At 41.1% G+C, this 22,312-nt stretch overlaps 1 protein-coding gene across 1 annotated transcript in view; it reads right to left on the reverse strand.

Annotated features, from left to right (window-relative positions):
• Positions 1–595: 595 nt before the first annotated feature.
• CELF4 (CUGBP, Elav-like family member 4) overlaps positions 596–22,312 on the reverse strand; it is an 83,717-nt gene continuing 62,000 nt past the window's right edge. Inside the window, exon 10 of the mRNA XM_009873879.1 lies at positions 596–723. Coding sequence (XP_009872181.1) covers positions 596–723 — 128 coding nt within the window. The remainder of the gene's footprint in view (positions 724–22,312) is intronic.

Raw genomic sequence — 22,312 nt, forward strand, 5'->3', positions numbered from 1 at the left:
TGGGAAGAAAGAGATTACAGGTTTTTTAGTTGTCAAGGAGACGTATTTTCATAAAGTTATTATGCTGGGATGAAATTGGATACAGACTATACCGCATGAAGAATGAAGAATGCTTTGAAACATTTGCAAGACAGAGCTTTTGAGACAGACACTGTCCCAGACAGGTAACCTGGGATTAAACAGCAGCCCAGTCCCATCTCTTAACTGCAGGTTTTCTTCAGCCACCAGAAATGGTCTCTTTGGCTGAGAAAGGGGAATCAGGACAGCTGCTGGCTCTCTTCTAGTGACCAGAAAGACTTTCTGGAGATGCAGGATGCTCTTGGGGTGGGGAACTTGTCTCGTCCCTTGTTGAGCATCCTTCCACCTCTTTTTCTAAATTGACACACACACAAACAATTCCTGGTTTACGTGTGAGTATTTGTGCAGTGTGGCTCTAGTCAGAGGCCTAAGTGACAAAAGAAGAAGCCAGAGAGTCACAGAGCTGAGTCTTTTTGAGGGTCTACAACACAAAGAGAGACTACAACCACAGCTGACACCTTGTTCCCCATGCAGTTACCTGTGCTAGTGCTTTGTATCCAGTGATTCCCATAACTCCTCAGTAAGGACGATTAGCATCCTTTGGCCTCTTCAGCTGCACCTTCAGCCTTTTCATGCCAATCTGGAAGCCATTCATAGCCTGGATAGCAGCTTGGGCACTGGCAGGATTGTCAAAACTCACAAAACCTGTCAAAACATGAGGTAAGGCAGGGGGCTTAATGAACAGAAGTGAGCCAAGGCACGTACATGCAACGACCACTGAGAATGAACATGGGGAAGGAGGTGAGGGTGGTGGGAGGGAGGGAGGGAAGGAGTGAGTAGGTGGGAGGGTGGGCAGGAGAGTGAGGAGAGGATGGTTGCCAATGAGGGACAAAGGGTAGGAGGGGGTATTACAGCTGAGCGTCCCAGGACACAGTGCCTGGTCTGAGTGTCAGTCTGAGCAAAAGGTTATGTGAAGCTTGGGGGTCCAAATGTTGGTGCCACAGTAGCAGCACACACAAGGTTTGGGTCACCTTTGAGCTGAGTGTCTGCAGATGTGCTGCATAGTCTCATTTTGTCTTGCTCTTTTTCACTCTGTCGTGACTGAGGCCAATCTCTAGACCCTCCTGCACTCACCAGCGTAACCTTTCCTTTGCCTTCCAGTATTCACTAACAAAACCTGATATACCTACTGCTACTTCCTTATTATGTCAATATAAGTAAAATGTGAATTTAATAAGTTCTCCATTATGGTATTCATTGGCATGAATAGTTTGATTCTTGGCCACTTAAACAATATGAGGAGCTTTATTAATTGGCAATTTCCGCAGACTTTATGTTGACTCTGCAGTTGAGAAAGATGAACACTAGTGCTTTCCTAACATGGTTTCCGTAAGTAGTTTCATACCTTGCCAGCAAATCATCTATTCAGTCATGGAGCACATCCAGAAGTAGAAACACCTACTGTGACTGAATATTGTATCTACAGGACACCTAAAATTACATTCTTTGTCTCAGTGGAAGACTCGTTCTCTGAGGATCGCAAGAGCCAAGATAGGTCAGAACCGTGCAGGATGCAATGTCTCTAACTTATGCAGCTTCTTTGAAGAGGGTTTTTGGTGTTGTGGTTTTTTTCTTTTTTCCTTTCTTAAATGATAATCCAGGAAAAGGATTCATTTTCCCAGACCGTATATGATTTTAGCTGGAGTGACCATGGGCCCAAGATATCAGTGAGGCAGGGGACCATCACGTTGCATGAGAATTGCCTTTGCTACCATTGCCAGGATGTCTGTGTGTTCCAACAACATTTCTGAGCACAAACCTTAGGTAAGACTAGCCTGGACCAGCCTACACTCCAGACAAAGCCATCTGTTTTCCCACCCCTGCAAAGCTCTGGCAGCACAAATCAACCATTGGAACCTAGTGCTTCTCAATAGACAGGCTGAAATGAACAGACAGTTTGAGAGCCCCTCAAAAAGCTAATGCTGAGCATTTGCTGCGAGATATACACCTGTTTCTGACAACAGTACCAGGCAGGGCTCACAGCCTTGGGCTGTACTGTGAATGCATTCAGTAGCACCTCCTCTCTGGCCTAGTTCTTCCCAGAAAGCAACTCTCATAGATGACATGGGGTGGCTTGCACTTGAAAAAGACATGCATACACATGCTTCTTACTCTTGCATTAAAGCTGTACTCCCTGCCTTTGGATAATAACTTTTTTTTAGAGGTTGTAAAAACTATGGTCTTAGCCTCAAAGTGAGACAACCAGTTTTCTTAGTATGGCAGATATGTTTTTAAGAGGGATGCCCATAGAATAAATAGGCATCCTTCTTTGTCCTTCCCCCTTGAAGCCAAGGCTCCAAGTAACTGGTTGTCTAAGCAGTTTTTCTGCCAAAAGCCTGGATGAAGAGGCTCTGAAGATGTGAGCAGAAATGCTGCTCAAGCTTCACAGCAATCTCCAAACACAAAATTGGAGTGTTATCGTGAGTGGTGAGCTAGGGTATTAGTCAATGGCTATGGATCTGCTTTAGCACTTATTAGCTACTAAGCAGCTGGTAATGTTCCAAGATTACATTTGACTAGTTGAGTAATCTATCAGTTGACAAGGTCCTATGATTTGATCTCAGCAAAGGAACAAACTAGACACTTCCTAACTTCACCTGAGTACATTGAGTCTTTAAATACTTCTGGAAGCACCATTCGATGCTTTACTTAGCTTCACCTCCAAATTTGCTGTCTAGCTACCTCACATCTTTGAATATAGGATGTAGTGAAAGCTAATTCTTTTTAAAAATCACCTCTGGGTTGCTAATATCCCTGCCCAAGACCCATCAGCTACTTCTGTATTAAGAAAACTAAAACTGTGCCAGTGAAGTTCAGAGAAACTGGAACCCAATCATCTGTACTGCTGAATTTTTAGAAAGGTCTTTGACATAATTTTGGCTTGTGCCTAACTCCAAACTATTCCTGGACAAAATCTGAGTATTATCACAGAACAGAGGTTGTTTTCAGTAGCTAGCTTGGATGTGACCATAATATTCTGGAAAATTAGATAATGTAATTGTTTAGGTGTGGGCCATTCTGTGCCAGCTGGCCTCAGTGCTAGGGGAAAGTGCCAGATATATTTACTTCACTAATACATACACGGTTACCAAATATCAAAGCTGAGTTGGCTGCAGGTGGATAATTGCTTATATCATGTCTTTAGAGAACCTAGCTTGCCTGGGAACTTTGATTTCTACTCTTGTAACTGATCCTGTTGCAATGTGTCTCTCAGTGACTAAACATGTACATCTAGAATCTACATATGCATCCATTTGTGAGCAAACCACCTTAGGAACTTAAAATAATCGGTGGGAGTCTAGCCAATACAGTCAGTGGAGTGTAGGACATAGTTTCTGTCTTTTATTCAGGACACTTCTAGCCATGCTCAAATTAATCAAGTCCCACTGGCTGTGCATCAAGGATCAGTGCTGAAGGCAGGCACCTAGCTTCAGTCAGGGTACCTCTATTTTGAGATTTACCTGGTTCCATAGCTGGGACTGCCCTCTCAAGTTTAGATGTTGTTAACTGGCTAGTGCATGGATGAGTCACTCCCTAAAGTGATGTTAATTGCCTAATCAAACTGCTAACACATGCAAAACCCACCAGAAATGCTTCCAAGTATGATGGAACTCTAATATTTGTCTACTTTTGCCAAGACTAGCCCTTTAGCTGGGCGACGAGCCCTGTTACTGGGACGCTGATACAGTGGTGCTTCTGCAAGAACCTTGCCTTTAGATAAGCTCACAAAGCTATACTAGTTTTAATCATGACTTTGCTTTTGAGATGTAATTCTAAGGCCATTTCCTCACTCTCTGCAAAGCTGTAAATAATATAGCATTTTAACAGATGGGACTAATAAGAGAGATCAGAAGTGCATTTGCTCACTATATTTCATTTAGACCAGATAATGAAGATGGGAGTTGTACTCTGATACTATTGGTATTAGTTACCTACAGATTCGGACCAGATTTGGATTGTTCATATTTTTTCTCTTCCTTAGATGTCCTGATAGCCACTGCTGCAATATAAAAACTTCCCCTGCCTAACTGCTGAGGGTGTTGGGGCTGGGTTGGGAGGGCTAGAGAGATAAAAGGAGGAAGACGAACACATTTGTGCATTTTTCTTCTAAGTACATCCTAGGGACAGAGCAGCTAATTCTTTTAGCTCCATTTTACTGTTTTGGTTTCAGGGGGCTTGATATGCTCAGAAGTTATTGGGGCATTTGGCTTTCCCCTTTTCTGTTATTGATGCGGAATTGTAGTTCATATTGTTGAAGATATTTGGATAGACTCCAAAAAGAAGAAAAGCTATGGTTTGTCCTCAGAGTTGAGATGTCACAGTGGTAAGGAATGTGGAGATAGGCAATTTGTGCTAACAATATTATCTTCCTTTCTCTTCTTTGGTCAAATACTTACAGGTAGATTATATGATTTTTTGTTGTGTTCCTACTTACACTATGCTCTCTAAGCCTAATGAGTTTTCCAAGAAGCTGTTTGTGTTTTGGATGTGGGTACCATGGAACAATTCCTGCATTGTCATCTACACTCTTGAAGGACAAAAAAGAAAGGGAGAAGTAAAAAAGTTTGAAGCTGTTTCTGTGCATCAGTTAATTAATAATCTGAGAAATGTATGTTCTGGTTTGAAGATGTTTGGTAGGAGGACAGGATTTTGTGATAAATCTATTTTATGGGAGGATGTCATTATCTTTTTCTTTTTCCTAGGGATTATGTAAAAAGACTGTTCTAATAAATCAAAGCAGTAAAGAATGAAGAAGTCTTCTAGGACTTCTAGGACCCTGGTGAGGCTGCATCTGGAGTATTGTACCCAATTCTGGGCCCTTAAGTTCAAGAAGATCACGGAACTGCTTGAGAGAGTCCAGCACAGAGCCACAAAGGTGATGAAGGGAGTGGAACATCTCCCTGATGAGGAAAGGCTGAAGGAGCTGGGTCTCTTTAGCTTGGAGAAGAGGAGGCTGAGGGGTGACCTCATAAATGTTTATAAATATGTCAAGGGGGAGTGTCAGGAGGACAGAGCCAGGCTCTTCTCAGTGATGTCCAATGACAGGACAAAGGGCAATGGATGCAAACTGGAACATAGGAGGTTCCACAAAAACATCAGGAAAAGCTTTTTTACTGTGAGGGTAATGGAGCACTGGAAGAGGTTGCCCAGAGAGACAGTGGAGTCTCCTTCTCTGGAGACATTCAAAACCCGCCTGGACACGTTCCTGTGTGACCTACTGTAGGTGATCCTGCTCTGGCAGGGAGTTGGACTAGATGAGCTTTTGAGGTCCCTTCCAACCCCTAATGTTCTGTGATTCTGTGCCTCTGTGATCTTAGGGCATCTAATCTTCCGGAATCTGCACAGTGTCTTCCAGGAATGTATGTTGGAACCTCTGACTTCTCCTGGCCTGATCTTTTCCTGCATGACTTTGTAAATGATTGGTGGGCAAAAACTGGGACAGCATATTAGAGGATGCTTTGGTTTCTCCCTAGGTCTTGCAGAGGAAGTTTTGGTAATGGGACATGCTGAGGTAGTTTCATGCCCTTCTTATGACACCAGCATGATCACCAATGGCTTCATATAACTGATATTACTTAAGGGCTGTCTTCTGTTTTAATTAGCTGAGATGATAAGGAAGGGAATTAGAATTTTATCTCAGACTGCATTTGAATACTGTTTTGCAACTGTAAACTTTCCATTCACAGTGAATATGTATTAAGTCTTGAATGAGTCTCATGGATCCTTAACCGATCTTTCTGAGTTTTCTGTTTCTTTTTGTGCATTGTAAGGAGAAATAGGAGCTAGTTCTGCTAACTCCGAATGGAGCCCAATGCTTGGTAACTATGCTGAGGATCCCCTAAATCAGAAATCAAGACCATGGTGAACAACAGGTCCGGATGGAAGATTTCAATCCAGACTCCTGAGCTGGGGGCAGATGATCCTACAGTAGGTCCATTCATACAACTAGGCTGGTCTCAGGCAATAGAAAGAAGAGAAACCTCAAAGAAGCAAATATTTAACTTGTCTTAAAACTAAGAAAAGTTATTTGATCTATGTTCCAGATAATTTCTGTGCAAAATTGAGATTTCAGAGATGCACTTCTCTAGAGACAGCAGCAGAAACAGATAGTGTGTCTGTTTGACTGCCATAAGTGGAAGTCACTAGTTATGAAGAGGATCTAATTCTTCTGAACTTTTCCCTCTAGTTATTCAGCCCATGTTCATCTCACTAGAGAAGAATGAGAATAACAGATGTGGAACGGCTTCCTTGTTTTTGTGGCTAACCAGTGAAAGGTGAGATCTAGGAATGTCAGGGAGACATTCTCTGCTGAGAAGGCAACAATAAAGCGTACAAATCACATGAGTCTTCTCTGTGGGAAGGGTGCTAGGAAGGAACTCCCACATTTCTTCCCTCTTCTGGGACCTGACCACCTACCCTGCTGTCCTTGTCCATTTCAGTCTTAAGACTGCTCAGTTTTTCTTCATGTTTATTAGTCTTATCAGAGAATGGAGGTTTTCCTTTAATTGCCTTGCAAAGTCTTTACCTTGCTATGTTCTTTACACGACATCGCAATTTTTTAGTGCTGTAAAGAATTTCAGGAAACAATCTGTATGTAAGTAGCTCCATAATATATGTGTGCATTGGAAGGTATTGTATTGTAAGGTGATTTATGGGTACTGGAATACTCAATAAAGGAGTACGTCTGCAGATCAAGGGCATAGCACTTCAGCTGTTTCCCAGTGTCTAATAGGGTTGGATGACTTTCTGGAATATTTAACCTTCCACTGATGTTTAATCATGTCCAAGTGAGATCTGTCTATTCATTTATCCCTCCCATCCATCTATCTATCCATCCACACATTTTTTTAATATATGAACGGTCAGTAACTCACAACTATGTTAAACAACTACTTTAAATATATCACATTTGCAGGATGACGTAATTGGAACCTCAGAATATTCAAAGAATTGGCTGGGGAATTTGCTGAACCATTAATGTTCGTTTTAGAAATTTATAGAATATTAGAAAACTTCCAAAGTGTTCCAGAAAAAAGTAAATATAATCTTTTTACTAATTTTTAAGGATGTAAACTAGATGATCTTGTAAACTTAGTTAATCTTTCATAAGCCTAGATAAAATTATGAAAATTTTTATATGAGATGATATGTCAAGGAATTAAAAGATCTACAATTAATACCAATCAGCACAGTTTTATGAAAAATAGCATCTATCAAATGAACTTGATTGTATGAAATTGCAAGTTTGGTTAATAAAGTAAGTTTTCATAGCAGATACTTAAACTTTTCTAGAGCATTTGAGAGAGCTCTTCTTTTTAGAAAATGAAAGCAGTCCATACCAAACATTTTAAAAATGTTGACTAGACTGTCAAGAAAATTGGAAATTGTGTCTTACACCTTCAGGAGGGTGGTGAAAGCTTTATACTAATCATTTCTCTAGTATTAACTGAGATGTATCTGAAGTAATTACTGGCAAAATTTGCCAGCCATAAAAAAACAGTGAACTAGTAAACAATGATAGAAGTAAGGCATGGTGACCTGGATCACTGAGTACGCTGCACTCCATTAGAGAGTGTTCAACCAAATGCAAAATGAAGTGTCCACAGCAAAAACCAGGTAAGTCTGTCATTAAAAAGGGGAAATCTTTGCTAAAAAACTGTGCTCTTAAGACATGGTTGGCATGATAACAGCCAAACACATCAGGGTCAGGATTAGGTTGAAATACTAAAAGTCCTAAGAATCAGCACAGTCTTGGGATGAAGCCAGCCTCTGAGGAATATCCTCTAAAGTAGCAAGACTGTGTTACCTCTGATCATTACTCAGGAAGGACTGTTACTAGAATTCTGCATTTAGTTTTGGTAATTCATCTGCAAAGAAAAAAAAATTTAAGAATTATTCAGAACTACAGGAATAATTCTAGATCTGAAAAATAATGAGAGTTGCCATAGTTTATCCAAGAGAAGGATAAACAGTGTTCTGACCATAGTCTAGAAATAATTTCTATTGGAACATGCTTTTTTAACACAGAAAAAAAAAAAACAAAAAAAAAGGAGCTTGATGATTTCTTCTGGATGGAAGCAGACGTTAGACAAATTTAAAATGATAATAAGACACTGAGTCTGCATATTTTAAATAGTAGAGGTAATTAACTATTTTGGAACATCTTGTTTAGCAATAGGGGTGGAGTACCTATCAGATGAAATCTTGATTAAAAGATTTTATAAAAGGGATGCTATGACTCAAGCACAAGGCTTTAATCCATCACATGAGCTGAGTTATCTGGCATTTAGTATTTCAGAGTTCAGTCCAAAGGATCAGAACTGTCCCCTTTCATACTTGATGTCTGTCTGTCTGTCTTGTCTGTCATTCATTTCACATTTCAGATATTTAGAAAACCAGTTCTTGTCTACTAATCTGGCATGGACTGTGGTAACAGTCATGATAGAGGTGACAATTGATGTTTATGCCTTATAATAAATGGCTCCAAAGTGTGGGCTGCAGACCACTGAGACAGCTGACTGGTACTCGTTCTTCATCTTGCTTCCAGCGGGGAGAAACTGAACAGATGGGAAGGGGAGATTAAATGAAGAGTGAAACTAGATGGCATGATTAACTTTCTCTAAAGGTCAGAACACCTAGTGCAGAAGGTAGCTTGAAATACAGAGGCATCTTCCTTATGTCACCTTCCCATCTTCCTATGCATGAAACTATGTCTGTATACTGAGGCAACGTGAACTGGAATGTGCAGAGAAGTTGTCCCTATTATTGTGCATTGTCAATTGGATTCTCTCCAGATGCCTCAAAGAAGAAGTATGTTCTCTGAAGAAGGCTGAGGGCTGTAGATGCAGACCCTGAATATGAAGGTTCAAATCGAGAAGTACTTCTCTTCCTATGAGTCTACTCTTTCACGATCTGCTTGGATTTTTTGGTGATTTTTTTTTTTTTCACACAGAAATTACTGTCATGACTCGCATTGAAACAAGATTAAGACTCAATATTAGATTGGACACAGATCTGTTGAGCGAGTCCAGAGGAGGCCCCAAAGATGATCCAGGGGCTGGAGCACCTCTGCTGTGAGAACAAACTGAGGGTGCTGGGATTGTTCAGCCCTGAAAAGAGGAGACTCCACAGGGACTTTATAACTGCCTTCCAGTACCTGAAGGGAACCTACAGGAAGGCTGGGGAGGGACTTTTTACAAGAGCGTCCACTGACAGGACAAGGGAAAATGGATTTAAATTGAAGGAGAATAGGTTTAGATTGGAACTTAAGAAGAAACTCTTTAGTACAAGGGTGGGAAGATTCCGGACTAAATTGCCCAGAGAGGTTGTGGATGCCCCCTCCCTGGAGATTAAGTCCAGATTGGATGAGACCTTGAGCAACGTGGTCTAGCTAAGGTTACCCCTGCCCATGGCAGGAAGGTTGGGTTATATGAACTCTAAGGTGCCTTCCAACCTAAGACATTCTGTGATTCTCTGATTTAAATATAGTCTAAGATTTTATGATTCTATGATTTAAATTACTGCATGGTCAGATCTTGGGTTTTGACTCATAAGTGTATCTGGAACAAGAACACTTGATGAAGACCAACTTGTTCTAAAAAGAGAGAAAGAGGTAAAAATCTGATACAGGAAACCACAGTAGATTTCTCAACCTAAGAATGGACCTTAACCCTCCTTTTTTTTTTTTTTTTCTCCTGTAAAAATAGCTTGCCTATTGGATAAACAACTATTTGTATGTTGCTGTGGACTCTGATTCTACCCATTCTGCTAAGTAAGAGTTCAGGTGATCCAATGAATGGATGGAAAAAGTGAAGGATTCCGGCTTCAGCCACCCTTCGAAGACACCAGGAATCATATACTGGATCAATATACACACATGTCCATTGTGGATAAGAAGCATAGTGGTTCTTCTAAAAGAAGCATTGTCCTGGTTTGAACTAAACAGAACCAATTCTGCTCAGTGATTTTTGTTTTTCAGCTTAGTCTCTTCTAAGTGGCTGTGCTTTCTGAAGTTAGCAGCATGTTTTTGCTGACACTGTCTGCTACTAGAAGTGATAATGCCTGATGTTTATAGGAATTACTGAGGATTGGTATGCAGAAAGGCTCTTGCTTTTACTTGCCTCTACAGTGACCAAGGTCACTGCTAGATCTTGTGTAATACATTGGGGGTGCTGGGAAGTAAAAGGGGTCACAAGGAAGCAGAAATTGCACCTCCAAGGAGGAATGGACAGTACAGGTGACCAATAAGCATATTCCATTCCATATATGTTATATCTAGTATAAAATTGAGAGATCATGAAGGCTAACTCCTCTTCTTCAATGGCTGGCATCCAAGGAGAACTCTGTCACATCTTTTGCTTTTGATCCCTATCTTGAGTTCCTGAATTCAGCTCCTATATCAATTCCCCTCTGCTGCTAAGCCTGGGACTTCCCTGGTGACACCTGTTCTGTAGCATCAGTGGGGATTGCTAGTGGCGGGGAGAAGTTGGGCTCAATATCAGTTTTGTGTATATTTCATATTTTTATTATTTTTTTCTTAAAGCTCTTTAGTTTTCTTTTCCAATCTGTAAGTCAATCTGCCTTCTTCTCTTTCCCATCCTGTTGAGGAGGGAGAGGACTTAGAGAGCATCTGCTTGTTTAGTGACTGGCCCAGCCCTAAACCTAAACAGCAAAACGGTCCAACCCAGATGATTATGATGATCTTCCTCACAAGGAACAAACTAGCCAGTGAGGAATGACCCACGGATAAGAACTGAAGCAATTTCCTAACTGTTTTCTGAAATGGAAAAAACTCTTCTTGGCTTTCTTTCTGAGCCTTCCTTGTAGATGTTCCAATATAAGGTTTATGGGGAATGTACATGATCGGAAAAAACAGAAGAACTTTTGAGAAGGGAAGTTCTTGTGCCAGTGTAAAACCTGAAGTAAAAAATGAGCTTAGTGTAGGTTTTACAGAAGTTATGAGTGATATCTAAGGAAGTGCTCAGTTAAGGATGCATGGAGAGTGTTGCTGAATCAAGGTTATTTTTGCATTTGGTTTGTTGTAGTTATACAAAATAAACAAGATGAAAACAACTACTGAAGCTCCCATCAGCCATGTTACAATCCATTTCTTATCTTAATTTCTTTGCTCCCAAGTTCTCTCTTGTATCCCACTCAATTTGTGGATTTTGGATAAAGAAGCCATGTATGAACACTGCAGCCACTGAAATCGCCACTAATCCTTCTTGGTCTATAAGAGACAAGCATCATAAAGGGTGACCTTCTCATTGGTAATATTTCATATTGGGGAAGTAAATTCCTTCCTGGGCTAATAAAACCCCCCTAAAACCACAAAACCTCAGGAAAATCAATCAGGAATGTGCACTGCAAATTTTACTAGTGGCTAGTGACTATTTTTTATAAGCACTTTCTTGTCCCAGGAAGTCTCTGAAATACTTCCCTCCTTGATATAGCCATTCACAGAATTTTCCCACCTTGCTCCTGCTGATCATTATTTAGAAGAACAACTAACCATTTCTCTCCTTTATGTCATTGCACGCTTGATACCTCATTATCGATACATTGGGGAAACCCAACAGATATAGAAAGACTTGAAGCTTCTCTTCCAGAATTTTCTGTTCAGAAGTCAGAAGTAGTGATGAATAGTTTTTTTGGTCATGTTTTACTTTCTGTGGAGGCTACAAAATTAAAAGTGACATAAACAAGGAAAAAAATCTTCATACACAGTGAGTCATTGGGGAAAAAAAAAAAAAAAAAAGAGAAAATCTCTAATACCTAGACCAGGAGCTTGTGAACTGGGACTGAACTATGCTGGCTACCAAGAGGAGAAAGGAAAGAGTTATACAAGTACATTTTAAGCTGGAAGACAACATACTGTTCCAGATCCAACCAGCTATTACATCTTCAGTTCTCTCAGTGTCAATATTAAGATCTCTGTGTTTTCTACCACCTACAATGGACAGGGAAATGAGTGTCTGGCTTATTCTGTCATCAACATCAGTTAAAATGAAATACGTTCATATTGTAGGGTAGATGCTGATAAAGTCCTGTGCCTCCCAAAAAGTATCCTGATTCCTGGAGATCTCTGTGAAAGAGGCTTCTGCAGTTCCTCAGAAGAGTTACATTCAGTCTGTGGGACTTGAATCATATAATAGACTAAAACCTGATCTATTGTGGCTTCTGGGGCCCCTGCCGAACAACGTATCTGAACTCCTGAACCACCTTTGATTGGGAGATGGGAAAATAAGCTTGTGCTTTAATTAATGAAGCAAGAGGAGTAGAAATATTGCCAGAAAACACATTTATGAAAATGTCTTTGATTAGAAAAACTGAAGATCTGAGAAAGACAGGATGGTTATTGATAATTTGGACAGAGATCTTAATTTGAAGGGTAAAAACATGAGTCGCTCTTAAAAAAAAGTGGTTTTTGCATTGACTCCTAAAATCAGGTACCAAAACTATTCTCTCATCAGCATTTTTAAAAGCTTAATAATGTAATAATCCTTCTAGAGCCTGTTCAGCCATGTCAGGAATGCACAATGACCAGGGTAAATGCTTTACAACTTCCGGAAACCCTTCTAGAGAAGGATTTTAAGGGGCATTAAAGACCTGTCTGTAAAACAGTTATATAATTTCACCTTAAATGGTCAGAACACATTCAGATTTGTAAGTCTTACTTCCAAAAATGAAGAAAATCTGTTGCTTGTGAAGTAGCCAAAGACAGCGATTGCCCTTAGATATTAGAGGCATCTCCTTCCTTCTATGACAGTAAACATGCCTGGCTAAATATCAAGGGAAGCACTGAAGCTCAGCTGATGAAATGGGCATAATCCCCCTGTCTCTAGGTTTTCCATGGGTTACATCACTGAGGATTTCGTTAGAGATGTGCCCTGGTCTGCAGGAAGACCATCAGCATCCTGAGCTCTGTTAACAAGAGCACAGACAGTCAATTAGAGAAGCAATTATTCTTCTCTACTCAACACTCATTAGATCACATCTTGACATCTAGTTTTGGGTGCCTCTTCCCCTGAATATAGGAAAGACAGTGGCAGTCAATTCATCATATGGTTATCAGGACAGACAAGGCTAGAGCACTTGCCTCGTGAGAGCAGGAAGACAGAGACAGTCTCTTTGTTCCAGAGCGAGTTCAGACTGGACGTTAGGAAAAGATTCTTCACTGAGAAGGCAGTTGATCCGTAGAACAAACTTCCCAGGGGAGTGGTCATGGCACCAAACCAGTCAGAGTTCAAGGAGCATCTGAACCATGCTCTTAGTCATAAGGATTAGTTTTAGGTAGTCCTGCAAGGAGCACTGAGTTGGACTTAATGATGCTTATGGGTCCTTTCCAACTTGAGATATTCTATGACTCTATAATTCACAGTGGTGGGTGGTGGGAGAATGGGAGACAAGAGATATGAATCGAAATAAGAGAGTTCCAGACTGGATATAAGGAAAAGCTTTTTTAGCTTTAAGAGCAGGAAGCATTGGAGGAAGTTGCCCAAATTCAAACCACTTATTCAGTGGTTTTCATTGGCTTTAATAACTTGCTAACATATCTGCTACTGCAGAAATATATATATTACATATATAATGCACATATCCATAGTACGTATATAATGTACATACCTATACATACATAATATATTTCAGATTAAGACTGGAGAGAGTGGAGACGGTGTTGAATTTTGTTGGGAATTTGAGATATACGAAACCAGAAATGGTTAATAAAGATATACCTAATTTTAAGGGGATCTGCAAACTGTTACAGTCTTTGGAGATGTTAATATATACTATCTGAAGATGCTAATCTCATCTGTAGATTTTTTTTATTTTGGTTTGTTTACCTGAAAAAGGAAGCTATCATATGCAGCAATACCTTAAAACAATGATAAAGTTGCAAAATGAAGCACTTGAGTTAGAAATTCAAGAAATTATGTTACCTATAAAATTTTAATTCTGCATTGTTTTGTATATGCATTAAGGCATTGCTTCTAACTACACATTTCTGTATTTTTCTTTTTCATGGCATCCTTGTTTTAATTATTGTAGAGAATGAATAACATAGCAGGGTGAAGAAAATGGCAATGAATCAGACTCATTATTGCAAGTGTTGGAATGTAGACAGTAAATAAGGCAGGGAAAGGATGGTTTTGTAGTTGTACGACCAAATGCTGCCTTGGAGAACTGGAATTGATCCCTATTTCTGTCATGACATCCCAGTTACACTGATTATATCATATATCACAAAATTCCTTTAATAAGATCTTCTAGGCCACTTTTTTTACTAGTAAATAAAATAGGGCAGGCTCTGAGTGAAAATGGTACATCATGGCTTGTATCTACAATACTACACTCTCTTATCTCTCAGAAGAGGGTGTCCTTATCTATACTGTTGTTTAGGGACAGTCCCTGGCCCTTGTCACTGTTGAGCTGTGCCTAAGCAACATCCAGCCAGGAGTTAAAGGTCTTGGTCCAATTAGAGACAACAGCACACAAGCATTAAAAAGATGTGGAAAATTATGGCATGGTGTTTGATCATGTAGCCTCTTCAGTTTGACAGTGAAGATGAAACTCTAGTGTGTGTTCCTCTTCACTTGGTATTCCGTGCCTGACACAAGATTTCACTGGCAGAAGTGAACATAAACACAGCATGCCCTGCATTGTGTTAAATATTTTGAGAAAATAAGCAAACAGATTAATCAGGCTAGTGGCATCTCAGATTAGGAATCCAAGATTAATAAATAGTTTTGAATATCTACCTATGCATCGTCATCCCCTTGGTGAAATTAAGACACCGTGAGCACTGTGAAAATGCTGTTACTTAGCTCTGTGAGCCTCTCAGATCTCTGCTGGGAAGGGTCGTAGGAAAACTGATGAGGTAATAATAATAAATTCGTATTCATAGCGGGGTTTGAATATTGTGCGGGAAGGAAGGCCTGAGGCCAAGCACAGAGCTGTGAGGATCTGTTGAACAGCTGCTCAGTAACTAGCTAGCTAACAGACTTCAAAATGCTGAAAAGCAGTCCTGTGCAGTGAGTGAGACAGGATAGATGGATATAAAAAGGTTGAAGATAGATAGTTACATGAGGGCACAGGTAGATGGTAGGGTGGATTGACAGAGACTCATCCATTCTACAGCTCAGATTCACCTTGCATCGGAGGGATCTTGGGAAAACAAAATTAAAACCAGTTGCAATAAGTAACGAAAATGCTGTGGTGGGTCTACAGTCTAACAAGAGGATATGGACAGTTTGAGCTCTGCAGATCAATCATCTTGGGTTCAGAAATGGGCCTTCCCATTGGAGGAGCCGTTATTTCTGACTTCTGATTAGAAAATTCTGGCCTGAGTGAAAGTAGCGATAGAGATGCTCCTCTGGCATTTCTACACATGGGGGTGCCTGCATTTAAAACTGTAATATCCTTGGAGCGCGTGTAGGACCAGCAGTATACAATTCGAGTTAATCTGTCTAATATCAAAGGGCCTTTAGAGGAGATTGCAGCATAGCACCCTGTGAGGGTATACAAGAACCAGGTCAAGTTCTTTGCCTAGGTCATGATGTTGATAGACTGATTTGAATCCTAGAGCATTAAGTTTTTAATTTCTTTAAAAAATCTTTATTTTATGTTCTTTTCTGTCTTCTGGCATTAATTTTCAACATCGATCATTTCTATTAGTTGCATAAATGGATATTCCCTTCTGAAGGACATTACATGAGTAGCCACAAAGATCCTGCAATATGAGTTTCTCCATATAATTATCCCATGAGTAAAAACAGTTTAAAATTATTAGTAAGTGTGAACGTGAGTAAGTATATAGAAACATATTCATAACATAAAAATACTCTGCATGGACTCTGTCTATCACTTGCTTGGAGAAAGGAATATATCAGTGATAGAAAAATGGATGGACAGACAAATAGAACATATATTCTGCTAACATATTCATGTCTAATAAATTGTTAAGCTACAAAAGAAAGCAGAAGTCCCTATGTACAATGTATAGATTTTCTTTAATGTGAATTATTGGGAAAAGACAGGGCTGTCCCTTTAACTAGAGAGCTGCAAACAGCTGTTCCTTATGCATACATGCTTGCTTGGTCTGAAAGTTTTGGTAAGTCAGTGCATAACTGACAGTTAGATTTATCTCCCCAATAAGCAATCAACATTATAATAAAGGAAAAATGCTTTCAGTGCACCTTTGAGAGTGCATCAGAAATTAATCTAAACATCAAATTAATTATAGTTTGTAAATGAATAGTGGCTCACAGCCCTAATACTTCTCCCGCTCCTCCTCCTCCCCCTAAAGCCTCCCCCAACCAACTGCAGTGGATGAAGGTGCTGTGCAGTGAGTTTGATGAACAGCTCTTTCTCTTTCTTGCCCACATGACTCTTTCATTCTAGTTGGGGAAGAGTCTCTTCCTTACTCTGTGGACCTGAAGTCTCAGAGCCTGGCTGCTTTGGAGTATAACAGAGAGTAGCTAGCAAATGACAAACTTCTCTGCCTCTTTCCCCTTTCCTCTGTGAGCCCTAAGCACCCCTCTAATGTTGTGCTCCTCCCCTTGGCTTATTTTCCAACTAAGCTGGACATCTCAATCTCTCCTTAGCTAGCTGGCTCTGCCAGGTCCTTCAAAGCAGAGAGGATCACAACAAACTAGTGCTAATCTGAACTGAAACATCCCAATGGTCAGGTATGCTTAACGTATCTGGAAACTCATAGAATGGTTTGAGTTGGAAGGGACCTTAAAGATCATCTACTTCCAACCGCTCTGCCATGGCCAGGGACATTTTCCACTAGACCAGGTTGCTCAAAGACTCATCCAACCTGTCCTTGAACCCTTCCAGGGATAGGCCATCCACAATCTCTCTGGGGACCCTATTCCAATGTCTCACCACCCTCACAGTGAAGAATTTCTTCCTTACTTCTAATTCCATATTGTATCAATTGGGGCACTCAAATTAGTGATTTCTTCTATTACACTCTGAGCTTTGGTCTGAAGCTTGTAGCTATATGTGGATGACACTGATATTGTCCAGGGACCTGAAACAATATACTGCCACTAGATCACACAGAGTAAAGGACCTAGCCTAAATCCATGGGCAACAGGGAGAAAGGCTCAGGTAGAGATTTTTCTTAGGAAGTTTGAAATCAGATTGAAAGTAAAATCAAAGAAAACCCTAAATCTTACTATACTACTAGTGGTAGCAGCAAGAAGAGCTCCACCTCTCTCCAAAGTACTTTCTAACAATTCCTCTGTTTGGTGAGTATCTTCCTATTTGCCAAAAGAAGAATCAGAAAAGAAATTCACAAAAACTTTGAGCTGATAAATAACTCTCCTCATCCATGGATCTTAAAGCTCTGTATGAAGGAGCCAGCACCTTGCTAGAGGAAGAGGAATGCAAGACACATATCTAGGTTAACTCATCAACTGTACAGGGTGGGAACGTGCAACTGGAATGCCTTACCCTTACACCACCTTACTCCTGGACCTGTTCATTTCCCTGGATGAACTTCTGTGGAGGTGTGTTTGGTTTTTTTAATTTGCTTTTTTTTTTTTTTAATTAAATGAGGAACTGCCAGATTTGGCAGGGCACATTGGAGGCACATTGTGAGCAGGTGCTAAACAACATTTTTCTGATGTACCTCAGGGTCTGTTGTTCCGCTCCTACGGCTTATGGAGTGCTGCCAATGCACTTTCAACCTGATCTGCAGTGCCCCTTGTCTCAGGGCCCTACAGAGTTTTGCCAGTGCCCTAGTCTCTTGATGTTTCTTTTCTCTTTCTGTTTCAGCTTCCAGGTTGAAATCTGGTAGACTGTCATGACCTGCCTACTGGTCTAACCACTCCCACATTTCTACCACCACACTGCAGTCTTGAACTGCCACAGTATGTTTTTAATAATACGATACAAGCTGTACTCACGCCTCAGCCCTTCTCCTGAGCTTCACCCCCTCCTGTGTCCAGTCTTCATCACAGCTTTTCTCATTTTTAATCTCTCTCATTTGGCTCCCCTGTTTCTTTCCATAAGCTAGGAGCCAGAAAAAGTTTAGTAGCAAAGAGAAGTATTTAACAGCAAAGGTAATTAACTGCCACGACCCTCATGAAGTGATGCATTTTCTCTCTTTTGGCATCTCCAGAGAAGTCTGGATGTTTTTTCAAGTGGGATGGACTGCTAGCAACTTTCAAGTGGACTCACTCAATCTCCATCTTGTGCCAAGAGTCAAACAAGATGTTTCCTTTGGGCCATATAAATCTATGGTCCTAAGAAGCCCTTAGAGTTTGTATTCAAAGCTAGAATCCTCCTTGGTACATTTAATGCAGGACATTTCAAAAAGGAGTGGGATATCCATTCTATCAGTGTGAAAATCCACCTGGAATGCATAGAAAAAGTGAAAAGTATCCATCTGCTGTGGCTGCTCACACCTGGAGTGTCAGACCATGTCATGCTAAGTGGAAAGAAACCATGGTTTCTCTGTAAGTGTAGAACAGGTCCTTTATAGCCTCTTGCAGAGTTTGCCCCATGGTGAGAAAATGAAGCTGCCTTACCTGTGGGTGTGGGGAACAGGTACATGACAAGGTGACACATGTCGGGAAAAAGGAGGGGCTATGGAGTAGAACTGGCCTGACAGTGCTGCTGCTCAGTGGCATGCAAAGAGCCAGCAGATCCAGGTGCTCACAGCTTTCAGAAAGAGGTGACCTGAGGAATGAATTTCCAAGTGCATGAGGAAAGCAATTTCTGCAGCTTTAATTTATCTACATCTTGTTTGACACCTTGGGGTAACCATTTGGCCTCTGATGCTCCATCCACCTCCTCGTTTTTCTAATTTCTGTCATGTCTTCCTAATTAATATTGCCCAAACCTATCTTTTTCTCTCTCTTCTCTGTTAAAACATTTTCCTAGAACATGACTGTCTCTGTATTTCACTAGTTTAACATCTTCAAATGACTCCTTAAAATGTGTCTTGTGAGACAGCAGTGAATGCTTCTGAAATTAGGACTGCATCGTAGCATCACCCTATGGCAGAGATAGAGTCAGCCATGTGAGGGCACCATGAGGAACAGCTCATCTCAACTCCTTGCCTTAGCAGCCTTAATAGTGTCATTTCAATAGAGTTTTCTTTTTGTCTTGTACACAAACCAGTCACATTTATATTATTTATATAACTGGGAAGGAATTATCGCCAGAAACACTGAGACTAGAACATAGAGGTATTTCATGTCCCCTGCCATTTAGCATACCTACACGCAGAACTTACACACATGCAGTGGGATGGTGAGAGACCTCAGTGTACTCTCTGCCTTTCAGACAGACAAGATCCAGGGTCCAGCAGAAGTTGATGTTCAGACTGTGGCACTGTGTATCTCTGTGTAAGACTTCCTAGATTAGTCTACTGTGAGAATAGGGAGTCACTCTCTTCAAGGACTGCCTGACTAAGTGTAATTTTTCCCCAAGTGAGGCAGTGATTCATCATTTCACTGAGAATGGACAGCGTTGCCTAGCAGGAGAAACATGCTGTCTGTAATAGAAGATCATGGGAAGAGGTTACAGGTATCAGCTGGGCATTGGGTGAAGGAATAGTGAAAGAAGAGAGAGGAGAGGAGAGGACTGAAGAGCTGTCAAGATGAAATCAGTAAGTCTGGAGAAGAGAGCGTGGACAAGGAAGTGCCAGAGGAGACACTCAAGAAGATGCTGATATGAGCAGTGTGACGGAGGCTCGGGTCATGGGGATAGACAAGGTGTTGGTGAATAGGAAGGAAAAGTGTAGTCTGCACTGACCATGTTACAGCAGCCACAAGACAGGGGGGAAATAAAAGCCAGACATTAAAAAAATTGTAAGAGAAAATGAAGGATTTGGGTCAAGCCTGGATGTGTGGATCAGAAGGAAAGTTGAAGCCAAAGAAATATCCATTTAAAGTGACTTTTTTCACTGAGAAGTCAGGGTTGGTTCTCAGGCAGCCTTATGTACTACAGCAATTTGTCCTGCTATGGAAAACAACAGACAGAGTTTGAGAACTTTCACATTTTTTACATGAGATTGGTGTCTGCTGTAGCTTGCATTCCTCACTGCTCCACATCAGCCAAGAGACAGTGGCCTCTGCACCAGGAAAGTCAAAGACTTAATGATGACAAGATGGTTTCTTCAGCACGTGCAGGTGCTAGTAGTACTCTGTGGGGTCATGGCCTTCAGAAACCAGGAGAAAGGCTTAAAGTTGATCTTAATTTTTTCTTAACACTCTTGTGTCTGCCCCTACACCACCTTACTGCTAGTGGCCAAAGGAGATAACTTTGTGCTGGACATGCAGCGAAGAATTCAGAGCCAAACAGGAAGGAATAAAAGTCCTATTTTGAGATGATGCTCTACTGACTCACTCAATTTGGACCAGGAGCTTACAGGTATGTCAAGAGTGAGACAAGAAGAGCAAATGAAGTAAATTCTGTTCCTGTGGAAAAAACCATGGTGACATTTTTCTCCATCGAATTTTTTAAGTTTGTCTAAAGTCGGACTTCTTGACAATTTCTCGTCAACCTGGGGCTAGACTCTGTTACAGCAATTTACTTGGGATCTGCATAGCAGATACATTTTAAAAGGTCATATAATGGTGGAATATCTTTCTGGGGCCAGACAGAATTCTGCCCCCAGGCTACCAGTTGGAGAGCGCTAGCTGGGTTAAAAAAAAGTGAAACAGAATGCAAATGCTATGTTTTTACATGTTGAGTTTTGGGAAATGTTTAAGCAGAAAAGTGTTTTCTTACTTTCAAACTCAACAAAATCCCTTCCTTCCCTTTAGGATAAAGTAATTTTATTGTATTTTTAAACTCACTTCCTGAACAAAAAATTATAATCATTACCAACTTCAGTGGACTTAGCAAAACAAATGAAAAGCCTGATTTTCTCTAATACCCTCTACATTTTTACAGTGCTTTAAAGTTGAAGGTCAGCAGGGTAGGAGGTTTCAAAGAGCAGCATGACATACTTGTGATAATTAGCTATCTATACTTCTGCTATTTCTATCCTTCTGGAGGTGGTGCTCGTGGCAGCATAGGCAACATGGTTTTCTGAGACCAATAGTCACAGCAGGCACTCAGCTCTGTGGGAAAGTAAGTTCAAGCCAGAGAGAACCAGGGCTTGTCCCCTGGGATCCGAAACTGACTGGACTTGGATATTTGTGTCTCAAAAGCTAATATTAGGTGACTAAGGTCCACTGGCAAGCTGTAATTCCTGCTTTTGCTTGCCTGTGCACTTGTGTTGACACATTCAAAGGGCACCTTTCTGTTTTCAGGGTGGAATATCCCACCATTAGTTTTGGAGGTTACTTACTCTCATGGATTTGAGTCTGGTTAGGTTTTTTGGTAGTCAGGGGAATGCTGTGGGTAATGGCTCCTTGTGAAACTTTGAGAGCCTCCCCCAGCCGTGGATAAAGTGTCAGACCCTCCTCTGGCCAACACCAGGCCAGTCAGTGCCTCTGAGATCAATGTATTTAAGAGGGGAAACCTGTTGGGCAGGTCTCTCTTTTTCTCTCTTTGTCTTTTGTGTAAGGGAGTTTTCTGTTGAGAGGAAGGGCAAGTGAGAGGAGAGTGAAAAAACATGGCTGGTGAGGAAAGGAGGGGAGAAAGGCACTGGAGCAGAGCATTTCTCTGTAGTCCTGTGGTGAGTGAGGCAACAGGGAGATGATTGCCTGAGAACTGAGGGGATTGAGGATGGTGAAATGTCCAGGGTGTGGTGGCATGTGGAGGACCCCATGCCAGGGGTGAGAGAGACCGAGCAGGAGCAGAGGACGTGCCCAGAAAGATCCCCAGGCCCGAGGTCAGTCCCATGATCTGGGAAGAACTCACGTGGAGGAAGAAGGTTGTCTCCCGTGAGATGGATACCATGTGGCATCAGGGGAAGACCATGAGGAACCCTTTTTTTCCGAGAAGGAAGGACTTCCATGGACAATGAGTAATGGCCAGATGGAATGCACCCCCCACCCACTGCCCACCCTGCACCGATGCGGGGGAGAAGATAGCCAGAAAGAAGGGAGGGGTGGAGGTGGGAGTGTATTTAAGATCGAGTTATATTTATTTATGTATCTTTCACTATCCTACTCTGTTTTAGTTGATGACTTGTGGTGCTAAACTAATGTTTTCTCCCCAAGTCTGCATGGGTTTTTGCCCATAACCATAAGTGGTGAATGAACCCTCCCTGTCCTAATAGTGATCCTTGATCTTCCTTTTTAATTTTACCACTCCTCATTCC

This window comes from Apaloderma vittatum, unplaced genomic scaffold (assembly GCF_000703405.1).
Source record: "Apaloderma vittatum isolate BGI_N311 unplaced genomic scaffold, ASM70340v1 scaffold10297, whole genome shotgun sequence".
Classification (NCBI taxonomy): domain Eukaryota; kingdom Metazoa; phylum Chordata; class Aves; order Trogoniformes; family Trogonidae; genus Apaloderma; species Apaloderma vittatum.